Source organism: Bemisia tabaci, chromosome 6, assembly GCF_918797505.1.
Source record: "Bemisia tabaci chromosome 6, PGI_BMITA_v3".
NCBI lineage: Eukaryota > Metazoa > Arthropoda > Insecta > Hemiptera > Aleyrodidae > Bemisia > Bemisia tabaci.
In genome coordinates, this window is record NC_092798.1 from 32,834,564 (window position 1) to 32,852,356 (window position 17,793).

The following is a 17,793-nucleotide window of genomic DNA, read 5'->3' on the forward strand; positions in this document are numbered from 1 at the left end:
TTAAAAGAATCAACACTGCGGTTCTCTCGAAGAAAAAAAATTATCCGATGAAATTGCTGACAAGACTATTCCTTCCTGCTTAATGGAGTCTGACTCAAACTATACATAATAAGTTTTTTTGACTGCTTTCAGGAGGGTATGAGCCAACAGAGTGTGACCCGAGTACGAAGATTCCAGCGGGAGTTGGAGGCAGCTGAAGACCGAGCTGACACGGCCGAGAGCAACCTGTCCTTAATCCGGGCCAAGCACCGTACCTTCGTCACCACCAACACTGTCCCTGGATCCCAGGTCTACCTCGTCCAAGAAACCAGAACTTCCAACACCGAGTCCTATTAGACTCCTCATAACTTATTCGTTTTTTTATATTTCAATATTTAATTCAAATTTGTTTTATCTCTCACTGTACCATCCTTTATTTATAATTTACACCATTAAATCATGAAACAATTCTACCACCTGCACACTTTCTTCCACTCCTATTGATGTCAAGGTTGTGCTAAGAAATTTCTCGTTAACACCTGATTTATTAGTAGTCCTGCTGGTGTTTGCAATAAATTGTTACCCCCTGCAATTGTCGGAAAACCTGACCACACCTCTCATTTATTTTTTTATGAATATAATTTGATGTATTCCACCCTTACTATTTTTTTCTAGAAATTTGTTGATGGGTATGAGGCTTGACATTTATTGAATGTACCTATCATTTCATCATTGATGATAATTTGTTATACTGCTGATGGAACAAAATAAAGCATTTTCTTCTCTTGCCCAAGTTTTCTGAAATATTAAATTGCCCTTTCATACCTTCGATAGATTTTAAGTAGGCTCTGAATCTTGGTATTTTTCAAGAGTATACAAGGGAAGGAGGAAGAAAGGACAGCAGCCTGATTGTTCAAATTTTGTGTTTGTCAGGTCGCCATAGATGACATAGGTTAAAAGGTGGAGCGTAATTGGTCGGCCATGTCTTATCGCTGCTTTATCGTGCCTTCGTCAGGTGGAATGGACGACATACTGTCGGAAACTTAAGAGGTGTCGTTAGCTTGTCGTGAGTTCAACCCGATGTAGGCACGACAAAGCAGCGATAAGACATAGCCAACCACTCACGCTCCGCCTTTTAACCTATGTATGTCTAATATGATGCTGTATTGAGGATTTGGCTGCAAAAAGAGCATTTCTCTACTACAGTGTTTCGAAATCATTACTAACAATTTAATTTTAAGTGAGAATTCTGATGAACCCGCAGAAAACTTGAGATTTGCATTAAATGTATCATCAGAGGAAGAACAATATTCAATCACACTGCTGTCTCTTTAAACTCATTTCTTCTCTGTTGAGAATAAAAATGTCGAGAGAAATTCTGGACACTGAAACTGAGAAGTGTTTTTTCCAACTCAAGTCCTCCATTGTGCGAAAATAAATTTGTAAACTTTTACAGTATTTGGGTTTGATACAAACTAAGAGTGCACAAAGTTAGTAAAAATAAAAAACGTTTATTTGAATCACCGAATATTTACATATCACTTGCACAAACTATTTTGACTCTATCAGTTCATTTGGTGAAAAAATTTTAAGTGTTTCAGTCATTAGGCTGTACAGTAGAGCGGCTTGAACATTATTGGTCGGAGTTTCTCCAAAAACATTATTAATACTATGTAATTAACTAGATATAAAATAAGTCTATCAGATTTGATTAAGAATAGTCAACTAGAAATTTCTACTACGAAACTATAGATTGGTCAGAGGTACGTTGGTAAAAGTCGGCAAATCTTGCAAAAAATTACATAAAAAAGCTGCAGGAAAAGAATACAAACATAAAGAAATTTAAACTAAACAGAAAGTAGGGCAGTTTGCTTACAACCGTCAGCATCAAAAACACAAACGGTTGAATTTTTGTGGCCTTATACATTGATAGTTGACAAATACTCTGATTTGAATTCTATTGCAAGTTTTAAAATGGAAAAGGTCACCTAAAAAGTCAAAATTGCAGCTATCAGAATTCTTATCAAGAGTTTTATAACAATTTTTCTTACAGATTTGTCTTAGAGTAACTTTTGGAAACCAATGATCATGGGAACAATGAACAACCTTCAAAAAGAAAAAATCCATTCCCAAGGGAATTTGGTAATTCAAAAATTAAATTTTGGGAGTCCTTTTTGCATATTGCAGACTCTACAAATCCCAAAAATTTTAAAAGAGATACTCGGCTACAGACCAAATGGAAAAGTTGAAACGTTGAGAGCTGATTGAATAAAACAATTGAATATGTACAAGGTAAAAAATATGAATTGATGATCCTTGTGGAGTGCTTGAGTCAGTTACTAGTGCAAAATTTAACTTGCACTGTACAAGTATATTAATTGGGAGCTACAAAATTCCAGCTTTTTAAAAGCCATTGATATTAGTTTTCATTTGAATCTCCATACTAAACCTCAGCATCTGAAAACTGAAAAACGATCAAAGACAGACCCCTATCAAAAGGACCTACTGGTACTTAACTAATACAAATGTAGCAATGCCATGAGCGAAAACGGCAAAAGTTGTCTTTAAACAAATGTTAGTTGTTTGGTGACTGATTTCAAGTCCTCGTTGAACTCAATAGGTCGAAAACTTGTTCAAGGTGATTTTACAGTGACTTTTAGGAAAAACTCTCCAAAATTTGTGGGCCATTTTTCATCCTCCGAATTGATTCTGTGGGGAAACAGTAACACTGGGAGTTGGAGAATAAAAAATTACTTACAAACTTCGGAGGGTTCCTTACAACTTGTCATCATGAAATTGCCGTGAAAAAGTGAATTTTTGACTCAATTAGCTCAACAAAGAGTAGAAAGTTAATGAAAGTAGCTTGACCCTTCTCTAAACTCTATTCTCAAATTTTTATAGTTTTCTCAAAACTTGAGAAAAATTGATTTTAAAGCAACTTGTACTTCTTAGCATGTGCTAAAAAATCATCCAGCATTTTAGAGAAGGCCTGCGATTTTCAGGAGAAATACTGAATAAGTCATGAAAATTTAAGGAAACTTAACTGCTCGTACACCTTCATACTGTGCATGCATTAAATTGAAAGGCTCCGACCAGTATCAGTCCAACAGTGTTCACGTTTGGAAATTTCATTCAGGTTTTTTCCTCTCAACAAATATGCATCATTGTGCCTTGAAACTTTCTATTAATCTCTTCAGATCACAGAGAAAAACTCCATAAAATTTTGAGGCCAAAATGCTGCTCGGTTTCCTCTTTTAAATGATAATAATAAATAGGCAGGAAAAAAGGCAATGCGTAATACAGGTACACTGATTCTGGCTGAAGCTGTTCAATAGTGGTAAAGAATTTACTACAAAATGTATGACTGATCAAAGGATGGTATTTTCAGAGTTTACTAACAGATGCTACATGTTCGTCACTCAGTGTCTAAGGGCACTAGTCTGCTTTTCGATACTCATATTCAAATACTCGAAAAGCAAAAACTCTCTTAAAGCTCTTTAAAACAATTCAAAAGAAAAAGAAGACTAGTTTTTGACTAGTTTTCTCACTATCAAACTGAGAATGAAAACTAAGCGGATGCTCTCGAAGGTCATCCAAAGGAAAAAAAAATTAGTGAACTCGCCATGAATACTGCCAGCTCTTGTCTGCCTTCGTATGAGAAAAATGATTATTTCCTCGCCTCCTACATGAAGGAACATAACCGAATTGCCCTACTTCAGTATTCTTTACTGACAATTCATTTTCCTTACAGGAGAATTGTGCCATAGGTTTGCGTAACATGTTCAATTATTTTTTTTTACACTTATCAGAAAAGAATCTAAAATCTTGAGAAAATTTAGGCGATGGTTCAGTTATGAAAAAATCATTGTATGAATACGGAAGCAGCACAGATGAGTTACATTCCTTTGTGTAAGAGACAATGATTTGTGACAATAATGAGCATAACATTGGTCGAGGTGGAGATTCAACAAAAACTGATTAATAAAGCTACCTCATTAAGATGAAAACCTGAGTCATTGGAAAAATTTTGTGCAAAAAGGAATAATTAAGATACCAATTGAGCAGACCTCCACAAAAATACGATGAAAACAACAGATAATGACTGCAATGGAAAACAGGATTAATACATAGATTAAAATCACTTGAAAAAGGACTGTCAATACACAATTCCAATAATAGGACAGTCTCTTTCTCTTTCATTCATTTTCGGTTACGGCTATACAAACACAAATGGTTTCAGCTTCATTGCTTTTCCAGTAGTTCTCTTATGCGAGCTGGTTGAATAGCTGTAGCAATAGCGACCCTGAGGAAGTTCTCCTGCGAGTATTTGACTTTGATAACCTGAAACAATATGAAGAAAGTTTAGGAGGATTGAAGACGTAAAGCAGGATTTAATTATGGTAACAAATATCTTTCTGAACAGTTGAGGGACTTTTATTATCGGTGAATGCATTAAGGAGAGCTTATTATACCGACAATGCATTATTTGTGCAACTTCATTTGTAAAAAAGATACATTACACCTATCGGAGAAAAAATTTGGGTTTTTGTTTGTTGAATTAAATGTTTCCTGCGGATTGCAGTTACATTATACTTCTAAAAAATATCAATACACAATTTGGACTGAGTTAAGTAAAACAGTAACACCGGCATTGCAGTATTTCAAAATCTCATCTCCTATAGATCCACAAAATTTGGAGCAAAAATGTTAGTTAGTTTTCTTCAGAAAAATTAGAAAGATACATGACATTCTAAATCCATTCAATAAAGGTGGGACTGTTTAACTCTGTCAATTTTAAGTGCATACATTACGTAGAGGCTTAATCATATTTAAAAATGAGGCCATGAAATTCGTGCCTGAAATTTTTTTCTGATTTTTGAATCCTGAACTCCTTAAAAAATATGAGTCAGGAAGAGATGAAAAACAGCTTGTGGACACATAAAGGTAGACAAGGACCAGCATTAATACCATACTATCAGAGAATGCATATGGTCAAGCTGCAAACTTGCGTACTAAGATTTTTAACAGTTTTGAAGTGACTGCATGAATGAGGCGTGGAAAATGTATTTCATCCAGATACCATCATAATATTTTACATGAAAAATAAAAATTGGGAAGTTACCCAGAAACATAATCTACGACTGCATATCTAGATCTAGGTTTCAAAACGCATTTTTGGTGCAAGCTCCTGTTAAATCAGTCATTTTCTTTGTACAAATTATGTTCTCCATGAAATTTTGATGAGGATATTACTTACATTCATTTTCTTGGATGCAGTGACATGCTGGATGGTATTGGCTAGCAAATTGACGATGGGCTTGATCACTTTGAATGAATACTTTGAGTAGTAGTGTAGTTCCTGGGTCCATGTGGATTCACAGGATAAAGACGAGTTTTTACTGGCACTGCAACAACAAAACAATTTACAATGAAAAGTCAGAGTCAATTAACTTATACCATCAAACATTAAGTAAGTTAAATTGAATAAATAGGAAGAATTAAGCAGGTTTTATACTTTTCTTTCATTTTTCAATTCCTTGCGTTTCCCCAGAAGTGTTTGCAGAGAATAAGTCTCCACTAAAACATATCCGTCGCAGAGGTATATCTTCACAGTTTGCTGAGACTATGGTCGCCACAACTTAGAGAAGCTACCTTTGGCATATTAAAATCTTGTCCAACTTCACTACCATAAAATATATTTTACCGTAAATATGTTTTCTACAAAATATTGGGCTTACTACTGTTGTTAAAATGCATACACTTTTCAAAAGAATACATATTTCATTGCCACTTCATGAAAATTTGTGACTGCCAAACGTGATGAGATAAATAGTTATTCTTTGACATCCAGGCAACTGTCATACAAAATCGTTGGTAAAGTTATACATCTAAGAAATCAGCATGTGCTATTAGCTGTGGATAGCAATTTAAACTTGAAACAAGAAAACAGGCAGCTTTCGATTTTAAACTCTTTTCACTGAACTGTTTCGAATGAAACTTTTTCTCTCTTAAATTTCGAAGTTAACACAAATTCCCTGGGTTTTCCCTGTTTTCCTGGTAGTAGAAACTATGATTTTGGAAAAGCAGTAGCCAAGAAAAGCTGGCGCAGCAGAGAGTGAATGACTTTTCTAAGCCCTAAATTCTCCAGGGTTCCTACCATCCTTCAGAGATGCAACATATAAATTTTTGTAAAATGAAAATTCTTGAAATTTTTTGTAACTTCTGCAATGGACTCAAAATGCGATGAAACCCTTAGAAAAGTAAAATCTTAATTTTGAAGAAAAAAACCACTGGTAAAATGTTTGGAAGCTTCTTAAAGAATTCTTGAATAACTGTTGCAGATTGCACACGCAATCTCTGAAAAATTAATGAAATTTCACTTTCCAGCGAAATGAAATTTCATGCTTGCATCTCTACTTTCATTTTAAGAATCAACTCTCAGACCTAAGCATCTTCTTTTGTTTTTGATTATTTGATCACAACCTTCGGACAAGATTATCTCACGTCAAATTATTCTCTGAATTTTACAAGAATTAAAAAACGCAAAAAGATAAAAAACCTCAGTTCTGAGAAAAATACCTTAGAGCTATGTATGTGGCTGCAGCTGCAACTTTGGATGGAGGAATGTGAGTAAAAGCATAATCCACCAAGGCAAGCTCGAGGAAATATTTCCCATAGGAGTGAATTATTGATGTAGCCTAGAACAGACAATAAAAACAGATAGTAATGTAGAGGCCGGGACAAAAACTTCAAAAAAATTAAAACTCTATTAACACTATCCATACAAAAAACGATCTTGTGAGTAATTTACGAGACCTGCATAGAATTATTGTGCTGCAGAAGAATACTATTAGGGCCATATTTCATCTAAAATAGAATGATGCACAGAGTGATCTCTTAACTAATGGATTGATACTGTTTGTACCATCATTTTAAATTTTCTACCTAGAAATTAAATACTTCTTAGCCAAAGGAAACATTGAGATGAATGTCAGCAATCACAACAACAACCACAACACCCGAAATACAATGGATCCTAAAATAATTGTGCCAAACTAAGGCAACTCTTTGAATCAAGAGCTTAAAGTGAATTAAAAAACACTGATAATGTGCGATTGTTCAAAAAAGGCTTGAAGAATATTTGAGCCTTTAAGGATACTATGCACATACAAGATGCCATTTATCAGATGACCTCTGGATCGATAGGCAAGGATGGCGATTAGGTGTCGCAAAGCGCCCGGGCTCGCTGTAGGGCGACTTGAATGTATGTAAGGATACTATGCAGAGCTAATGTTTTTCAACTACCATAGTTAAAAATGGCACAACATAAATTACCTATGGATACTCAAAACAGCAAAATGGCTTATGCAATACTGTCATCCTCAAAAAGCCTTCAGGGTAAAAATTAGAATACGAGAAAAACACAAATTTTTTTTAAATTGAACAATTTCAAATTTCATTGCTCCAAAATATTAGGGCATTTAATTGGTTAATCACATTATTACACTATCTAGGATTTGAGGCGGGTCGATTGATACAGTTTTACTTGAATTTTTATTTCTGGCGTTGACATATTTGGGAGAATGACGAATTCAATCAAGTTTTGCTTGCTCATGATTTAAAATTGAAATCCCAGCTGGTATCGTGATTGAGTGCAGAGCTCTTTGGAGAAACTCTATTGCACTGTAAAGAAATGTAATAAAATTTCAGTCTCCAAATTCTCAAAATTCATTTATGTGTCCGAGGAAAGAAGACTGTTCTAAGAGAATTCTGGGACAGAGACCTCACAAAACCAGAATTAAGGCAGTTTGAAGTTTGTCATTTAGTGTTTGTTGAGTGTTTCTTTCCCCCTGTAAAATAGATTATGTAAAATAATATCGGGATAGCTTTGTACATGCTGGCAAAAAATAGATAAATACCGGTTCCGAAATGTAAAAAACTAGCATGCTGTGTAATGGTATAAACTTCCTTTAAAATAAAAATTTGGAAAATATTCCTTCTAATGAGGCTTAAAAAAACTTACCCCTGCAGCTTTGCTGTAACGCCGAAGGAAATGAATTGACAGTGGTCGATTAATTGCGAAGTCCAGGCATTTCACAATCTTTTTCTCCATCGCCAGCACTTCTCCACTTGTAAAAGCGTTGTCTGAAATGTAAACAAATGCTTCAATGTCTGGGCAGTAGGTTTCCTCGTATTTGGCTGCGATGAACATTGCAGTCACACCAACCAACTGGAGTCTGTTTTTCGGCAGGTCTTTCGTTCTCTAGAAAAAAAAACAGGAGAAAAAATTATTTCTCATTCATTTACTGAGATATGAACACACTATTATACTGGCCCTTACTGTAAATTATAGTTTTCATGAAGGCTATGCTAATTATGATGCAAGAGGGGCATTATAAAAAGTTCAAAAAAAATTGATGTTATTTTTCATTGTATTGCTTTTCATACAAATAAGATACGATGGAAAAGTGAGGATTTTATTTTCATTTTGAATGGGACAAAGGGGAACAAATCATGACTTTGTTTTTGAACTTTTTCTATGAATTGCAGTGCTTTTGTTAAATCAGAGGGGAAAATAAGCAATCCATAGGATAGAAATTAATTTGATTTTGTGCAACATTGATAATTTTTAATGCTCTGAGAAGTGGGAATAGAATGGGTGAAAATAGAGGGCAAGAGTGAAAAAAGTGAAGAACTGAAAGCTAAAGTAAGAAAAGTGAGCCATTGAAAACCCTGCAGTTCCTAAAAACAGTGAGAAAGAACAGTAGTTTCGTTAAGGTCTCCTAGGCGTTTCTAGGCATATAATTTCTCAGCGCTTATGCGAACCATTTGTCTCACAATTTAGGAATCTTAATTAAAGGTATACGTTAACTCTCTTGGCCGTTAAACTTAAACATTCATTCTTGTTTGCAGTTTATGACAAGACAAACTCAGAGTCAATTTCCCATTTGATACTAAATTAATTAGAAAATCTTTGACTAGTTCGAGGTTTATTTTTTTTTTCTAGCGATTAACTTGTAGAACTGCAAAAAGCCTTCAAAGAGAATACAAAATTAATGGGGGAGGAAGATGTTTCAGTAAACTTTCTACAAACTAAACAAGACCGTTAGGATGTATAGCAGAAAATATATGGTATAAGTTTAGGAGCACTTACCTGTAAATAATTATCAACGATGAAAATAGTCTGATGAAGAGTTTCTGGGGTCAAGCGATACTGGACTTGCACTTCCACTAACCAAGAGACGAGAGTGCCTCTCATTGAGGACGTGATCAGAGCTCCTTGCAAAAAGTCTTTCTTGATGGGATTTCTTGCCTGGAAAAATCAAGAACTTAATTTAATAACTGAACGTTGATGGAGAGGCAGCAATATTAAACAAAATTAAAAATACCAGCTATTACGCTACGATCTTGTTGTTACAATGCCTACAACAAAATTGGATGAACAAAAAAAAGGAAAATACTGGATAAAGATTTAATACCATTTCGTAAAATTGGATGAGGCAAAAATAAAGGGTACAGGCAAGGTTCCGTCCCAAATATAAGTAATGCAGGGTGTCTCTGGATGAGGCAAATACTCTGCCTGTTCCTGATTTTTTCTGACCAAAATGATCAAAATCCCTGACTTTTCACAAGTGTTGGGTCGCATCCGAAATTAACCTGAATCTGAATCCCAAATTTTAATTTTCAGTCCAAATCCGTCACGAATCCTTCACTTTTCAGAATCTTGATACTTTTTGTTATTCATCACGCAGGTCAACAAATACTGGTTGCAATATCTGGACGCAGCGAGTATTTATACCAATATTTACTGTTCAAGAACATTCTGGAATGAGTCAAAAATTGAAATCAAGAGACGATAGCGATATTCGACGCAATTCAACAACCTTCGGGATTCGGCTTCATAGGGCGAATCTTGAAATTTCAGCGGATGTACGGATGCACGATTCGAGTTGGAGCATTTTGACACCGAATCCCGAATCCACGTCCCAACACTACTTTTTACATGGAAAATTTAGATGCTTTGAACTGAAGATGTCTTGCTTTTATTATTTACTTCACTGCAAATAACAGAAAAATATAAGCCCTTAGGTGATCATCAATCACTGAACAAAAATTGCAATTCCTAATCAACACTAACTCAGAATATTGAACTTCAAACCAGACTGAGACTCATTTTGATTGCGTAGACAGCACCTGTGTGCCTTCAGATTTCAAGATTTGTCAAAATTCCGGTTTCTTTCATCATATAAAGGAACCACTTTTGTGTGAACTATTACACAATAACAGGTTGCCAATATGTGTAATGCAAAACAGTAAGTACGTAGAAGTTTAGAGCATGAAAATTTTACTGAATTAGGAGGACTCCGTTACAATGTAGGAAGTGGCGAACTATATAATCATGAATAAACTAGAAAATTACACACAAGTAGAGGTCTATGCAGGTAATTATAATTTTCTTACCATTATTCTCTCTCAAGGAAAAGAGAAATGCTACTTTTTGGATGGTGCTTTGATTGAAATAGAATTGAAGTCAAGTCAAATGTTGGGTAAACTATACGAACCCCACCTTCATGGGAAGCGAAGGCAGGGTGCTACATACAGAAATTCACCCTTCAATGTAGTCCACGAGCGAAACCTGTGCAGGCATCTAGACCGTGACAAGTATTAGAGAGGACATTGGCTAGCTCTGATGAATGAGGAAACCCTCAATGAATCTCCGAAACACTTTTTGTGGATAACAGAAGACGTTCTGATACATGTATTTACAGCAGCTTAAAGAATAAAGATGCGAGCACTTTTAAAGCTCATTTCAAAACATCTTTTGTAATGTTACAAATTCCAGAACGGTTTAACTAAATGCAATTTTCTTCCAGTATTTTGGTAAATGGTGGTTTTTGGTTCTTTTGAAAGTAGATCACAATTTTTTGTCATCAGAACTTGAGAGCACTTATACATGTCGGTAATATAATTAAAAAAAAAGTAAACATCACAAAAGATAAAAGGGATAAAGCAATTAAAGGCTCCATAGGTACCACATATTCAAATACCCGGCCAAAATATATACCTTCCTAAATCATTAAGATGGCTTCCAAAACTATAACAGCCACTACTTTCTGTTTTTCCTTTGTACATAGTTGAACTTACCTCTAAGTTCCTCAGATAGTCATAGACATCATTGACATAGGGTGATACTAAGAATGGATTGTCGCGATCGTTGGCGTCAATATCTTCAATTTCACTAAAAGCGGGTAAATCACACTGTTCATCTTCTGTCTTTTCGCTGGTGATTTTTAATTGTTCTAATTTGGGAAGTGAGATATTTTCAACGGATTTAAGGACCTGGAGCAAAAAACAAACTTCAATTAACACATACACTAAATTAATGATTGCTTCAGAATAATTGAGACAAAACCAATCAGGGCAACAAAATAAATCGATAATCGATTGAGAAAACCACACTCAATTACAAATTGAGTCTTCCTGAAATTAAATTCGTTTCTCTATCTTACCTAGTATTCCCTGGCATTTTTTGGTAAAATTCCCTGAAAGTTAAAGACATACTTTGAAATGTTTTTCACGAAAAGTCTGTTGTTCCGAACGTCAAATCCATTTTAGAAATCCAATAAAGATGACTTCACAATTTTTCCCTGACAATTTCGTTATTTTCCCTGACATTTCCGGGTTTGGCTGCTTTATTATAATTCCCTAACATTTTCTTGGTTTGAACTTCCCTGACTATAGCAACCCTGATGAAGATATGGGAGAGCTAAATCTAGGGAATTGGTTTGAAAAACTACAAATGTATGTCTCTTTCCGCAAAAAACTGTCAACTGAGACTATAAAGCTATAACCCACATCTACTACTGATCTTCAAAGAAGAAAACAGAAACAAGACCTTGAACTGAAAAACTTAATGCCTCCTTGTCATTTTTTTCTTCTTCTTTTCAATCTTTTTTAGAAAAATCTGAAAGAATTTCAGGCAAATCTCTAGAAATTCAATTTCAAACACCCCACTTCCACTCTATTGAGAAAGCCTATCATATCTAAAGATACTTCAGAATCATTTATCTATGTTCCATTGGCGAGAAAGAGCAAAATAATGTATCCAAGAATCATGAGAAAATCCACATCATCTGAGTGTTCTTGTACATTACTACATTCAGTAAAATTCGAGGGCTTGAAAATAACTGGAAGAAAAAAAAATTACGAAGGCTGTCCTAAAAAATTCGAGTTGGCCTGTTTTGAATAAGCTATTCAAGATATATACAAATGGATTACAGGATCTTGTGGTTTATTTTATTAGTTTTAAACGAGCCCTTCTTGAGTTCATTTGGTGAGAAATTCACTAACCTGTGGTGATTTTTCAGCAATGTGTAAAAAATGCCCCTCCAGACTTTTTCGTCATTTTTTCACGCTTCAACTGTTGTTTAGAGGGATGCATGGATGTAAAAGAGGACCTTGGATACACTAAGCTTTTGACAACACAGACTTTGACCATTTTCATGATAACATTGTAAGAAAAGTTGTATCATTCAGGTACCAAGTTACAACATAATTCCTGATGTTCACTGTGTCCCTAAAGAGTGGAAGTTGGAGGGTGGGAAACAACTCAAAAATTCTAAAGGGTTTTATCTTACATGATGCCGAAAAATTTCTGTAAAAACATAAGTGCTTGATGAAATGAGCTTGATAGAAAGTTAATCCCTGAGGATCACAATTAAGGCAGAGGCGATCATGGCCTTACTGTTTACTTCAAAACTGAGAGTCATTGACATTGAACTCACACTGGGTTTTCTGGTTAAAGTACTGCTACCGGTCGGCAATCGGGAGGAGGGAACTGGTAAACCACTTGTTCTGCTTAGAGGCCTGGAGGTCGTGACGGAAGATGGTTGAGGCAGCTTGGCGCCAGCTCTGATGGGGTTGCGGCTGATGGAACAAAGTATGAAACACTTGTAAATATCGGAGGTAATTGCATACCCACTACAATATGAAAAAGAGAAATTCTACTGATCTTAAAATCCAGGATACTTGAACTAGAACCAGCACAACTATATTACATTATGCATCTCGCATTATTTCCTCATAAAATGTATTATTCAGGCAAATTATAAAGAGCAAAACTCTGTTTAGCAATTTTGTGGGTGAATTTCTACAGTCCAGGCAAGATTCAAAGAAGTTTTTGGACTTTCTGTTGTTCAATAATAAATCAAAAGAATATGACAAGAAAATTGGGCAAAATGAATTGTAGTTACGTTATTTTTGGATTGAGTCTTTTAGTTGAAATTAAATAGAAAAAGATTCTAGTTGAATAGGTAAAGTTGGAAGGAGGTTAAGGATGATGGCTTAATTATTCATTCTGAAAAATTGTTTATGACACAAACATTAGAGGCAAGCTACCTAATTATGAAAAAAATAACAGAAGAAATAAAAAAAAAGGTACAATACCTATTCCTTAATTTGAGTGAGACTCACCTCAGATTATGCACTGAAAATATTTGACAGTAGCATTCATTTTCTTGTCTTGGCAATCTAGTTAAACTTCCTTAGTGCTTCGCAAGCTCCTGGACAATTTTTTAATTTCAAACGCGTTTAAATCAAGCACAATTATGACATCTAAGTTACACTCAATTCAGTCATATTCATGAAAGTGCTTCTGACTTAAAACCAACTTCTACAGAGCAGTTGTGCCGATAACAATACTTATCAGTATCACTACTTAACTATTGGAATAAAATCCTCTTTTTCATTTTTCTTTTCCTCATTCCACAAATGTAAAGCTTCAGTACAATATTCGCAGGATTCAATGGTTTGAAGGAAATAGGTAGAGCTTACACCTGGTCTTTTGGGCAAATACTTACGCAGTAACCAACGGCTTCCGCTCAGCTAGGACGGGTCTCTTGACAAGTTTTGATTTCTCTTTAGCTGCAGCTGCTGCATTCACTGCTGCTTGCTGTTGTGAGATGGTGTTTGTTGTTGTGACTAAGGCGGGCCTTTTCGTCAATCTTACTGCATCATTTTGAACATTCTTTCCCTCCAGTATTGTTGGAATATTTTCCTGGTTGGCTGTCCTCATTGTTTGCGTTGTCTAAAAAAAAAATAGCATATGATTAAGTATTACATAATTGAAGCAATTGGTAATATTCCTTCTTGTTCTACGAAAGCATGAAGAAAATTGATAAAGCAGAGGTACTCTTACCAGTGCACTTCTCCTGACTCGACCAGAAGAGTGGTTACTTCATGTCACTAAGTTTTATTACACAAGATGTGAGACAGCATTCGCATCAATTCATCCTCATTCTTAATGGCTGATAACTTGGATAATATATATGAGCGTTGATTCTCATGCTACCTAACTTAACTCTATTTTCTCAATCAAGAGATGGTACCATGAAAACTGAATTCACAGCATTTAATACAACTTTTCTGACACAATAGAAAAAAACATCAAAAATTATGAGAAAAGTAAAAAAAGTGATTGAGGTACAAGACTGTATCCCACAATTTTTGAAGGATACAATAGGAAGTAATTGATAAGTCCAATTTACATTCAAGTTATTGATTGGGATGTTATAGATTGAATTTCTAATGGAGGGAATACTGTCATAAAAGTGTACTCGGAAGGGAAAATTGACCCCTCAGAGTACACTACTTAGATTGGTCATTTACATGCTGCAGCTTTTTGTTAGAAATACGATGGTGCTACCAGTATTCTCTTAAAGGACCTAAGCTGAAAAAAACTCTCAAAGTTGAAGTGCTGAACTGAGGGGAGAATTCCTTACATTTTGAGAGGGTCCACAACATGATCTCGTTAGAGTTGTTGTCAGCTAAGTTGATGGTTGTTTACTTTCGGTTTGCAAGCGGCAGTGACGAATATGGGCCTCTGCACGAATGGCGTTTGCTACTATCCACCTTACATAAGTCTAATGATCGTATCGTTAAAAAACTACTAATCGGTTCTGTTTCGCAACTTTCAATTTTAAGTGGTTGTGGTTTCTGTGTGGCTAAAAATTAAAGTGTTACAAGGTTTGAAAGTATTAAAAAATTTATCTAAGCTCGTGTTCCTGCTTCCGCGGAGTCTGATGTTTTCATGTGGATAGTAGTGACGCGAAAACACTTGCAAGCTGAAAGTAAACAAGCATCCACTTAGATGGCGACGCCTCTAATCTCTTCATGCACAGTTAGGGGTAAATACAAAATACATGCAGCGCCACACTAAGTGGCATCCAAACAAACGTATCTACCCTTTGTCTGCATGGAGGATTTGACAAGATACTGAGATAGTTTTTGTATGGGTTAAGGGATCCTCTCTATTCTAGTCTCTCAAACTGAACAGTCAAGCAACTTTTAAATGAAAGGCATCAAAGCTTTAATGATTGAACAAGAGAGAATAAGAAATGCCTTATATGCTATCTACTTTACAACAATTATGGCGACACAAATTAAAATAAATTCAAACGGATTTGATGCATTGAACAACACATAGGCTTCACATGAGCAAGTTGGTCAGTGCAAAAATGCAAATGGAAGTGGTCTCAGGCCCAGAAGAATAAGCGGGGTATTACAAGCCTCTTCAAGGACCAAGATTTACAATTAAGAACCACACTTCAAATCTCTCAATGATGCTTCATAATTTACAATAATACAGCCATAACCTTAATGACTGACATTCATACAATGCAGTGTGATGGCAATAAGAAGTCCCTACTCCGTTGAGAAATATACCAACTAGTGGTGGCTAATTACTACGAATGAAACTGGTCAAGGCACTGAAATCTCTCCCGCTGGAAATTGGTGGACAAAAGGTTTGCAAATAAGCGTATTTTGTATTAGTTTTCAAGTAAAGATGCGTAACGGAGCTAATGCCTTCGATGAGCATCTGGTGAAGTTTCCAGCACTTGACACATCATTGACAAAAGCATGCTGTTGTCTTTGATAGGCATTACTTGCTTTGCTCGTTCATTTAATTCGACATATCTCGGTTTTATTGCTCCCTAACATCTAGAGACAATGAAACTTAGGATGGATAGATAAGAGACAGGTTTCCCATGAAGGCCTACAGTATGAGAACAGTGGTTACCAGGCACTCGGGAGAGATCCTCCAATATGAAATAATCAGAGTTCCTAGTATGACAAGAGGATATTTCAGAAGATTAAATAGATCAGTACAGTAAAGTAGGAGGATGAATGACAAAAAGGGCTTCAATAATGGTCATCAACTGCCATGCTATCTCACTTGCAGTAGAGAACAGTGGACGAACATAATTTAAATAACTAGGTGGTAAATAGAGCTGAAAACTTCAGAAAGCCAGAGAGGGATTGGATTACAACGATACAGAAATGTAATTCTGAGAATAACTTACGCCAAAAGTACTTCTGATACGGGACGACATGGTGAAAAACCGTTGAAACTTCACTTTTGACAAATACTTCACATGCATTCGGTCAAGGAATCAAAACAGAGGAGACGCAGGAAATCCAGCCAATCACGATGAGCTTGTTTCCTCAGGTATGTTTCTGATTGGCTCCCTCTTCCCCACTAAAAATCTGTTGCCAACTGTGTAGACAATACACCAGAAGAACACAAAAATTGTTAGCGACAAAATTGAACTCTATTCTACCATCAGCAGAGATCCACAATAAGGGAGTGAAGCGATTATTTCTTTAAAATGTGCTTGAAAGTTAAATAACGTCAACCATGGGGCGGACACACATCAGTATCACAGCACAGTACGCTCTAATATTTCGTCCAATGGGAAAGGATCATTTACGATTGGCTGCACTTTTCATCGCAACAAGCCGCGCGCTTTTTGAAAGTCTACTACTCTCATCCACACGAGTCACCTCTTGGATGAGGGAAGTTGATTATGTATTTTTATTGTATTGTGTAAATTGAAGAATTAATAAATTGAATTGAATTGAATTGAATGAATTTAGCTACAACGGCCGTCAACTACAATGAGCGCCGTACTCCGCCTCACACTGGGCTCGAGTGCCGCCAAATGCTACTCTACGCAAGCGACCCCATTATCATTCGACTTAATAAAAGAGCAATTGGACGCCCTTCCCCATCACCCCCCCCCCCCCCCCCAATTTACACACACAAAAACCCAAACAATTACCAGCAAAAGATAGTTAATTTATTGAAGGGCTTCTCCGAATTATTTAATGGCCTTTAAATTATGATTTAAATTATGACATGAATTCTTACAAATCTCAAGAAAATGAAACACGTGAAACGAGTATCCCATAACCCCCCCCCCCCCCCCCCACCAACACGAACATATACCCCAACCCCAACCCCCCCCCCCCCCCCCGAACGGGAGGAAATTATAAAGGGGCGGAAATCCACTCGGGAGTATTCTAGGAGTTCAAACAAGCGAAAAAAAAAATCATGTCACCGCGGAAAATCTCGGAAAATTCTCTATTCCTTGCGCCTACCTATATTCGTTACCTACAATGATGAGATGATTTTTCCAAGGAAAAACTGTTATATGTCCATTCGGTTTCGGGGCTGAAATCTACCTACGAGCATCCTAGGACTCCAACTAGGCAAAAAAAACATCATCACACCGCGGAAAATCTCGGAAAATTCTTCACTTTTTAGGAACCCAGAAAATCCGTACCTACAATGATGAAATGAATTTTCCAAGGGAAAACTGTTGCATGTCCATTCGGTTTCGGGGCTGAAACCTACTCATGAGGATCCTAGTGGTCCAACTAAGCAAAAAAAACATCATGTCACCGCGGAAAATCTCGGAAAATTCTTCACTTTTTAGGAAAACAGAAACTCCTTACCTACAATGATGAAATGAT

General features: G+C 36.0%; 2 protein-coding genes across 3 annotated transcripts in view; one reads left to right on the plus strand and one right to left on the minus strand.

The window, feature by feature from the left end:
* LOC109043956 (paramyosin, long form) overlaps nucleotides 1-772 on the plus strand; it is a 104,200-nt gene extending 103,428 nt beyond the window's left edge. For both annotated transcript variants that reach the window (XM_019061345.2, XM_019061354.2), the window contains one exon: nucleotides 133-772. In XM_019061345.2, coding sequence (XP_018916890.1) covers nucleotides 133-336 — 204 coding nt within the window. In that variant the 3' untranslated portion in view covers nucleotides 337-772. The remainder of the gene's footprint in view (nucleotides 1-132) is intronic.
* Nucleotides 773-1,470: 698 nt separating this feature from the next.
* On the minus strand, nucleotides 1,471-16,499 carry CycB (Cyclin B). The gene is made up of 9 exons (XM_019061366.2): nucleotides 16,341-16,499; nucleotides 13,839-14,065; nucleotides 12,765-12,906; nucleotides 11,125-11,319; nucleotides 9,134-9,292; nucleotides 8,003-8,242; nucleotides 6,559-6,677; nucleotides 5,237-5,384; nucleotides 1,471-4,320 (listed from the first exon to the last, which is right to left on the minus strand). Exons 1-9 carry the CDS (start codon nucleotides 16,416-16,418, stop codon nucleotides 4,222-4,224), a joined length of 1,407 nt encoding a protein of 468 aa, XP_018916911.2. The 5' UTR covers nucleotides 16,419-16,499; the 3' UTR covers nucleotides 1,471-4,221.
* Between the last annotated feature and the right edge of the window lie 1,294 nt (nucleotides 16,500-17,793).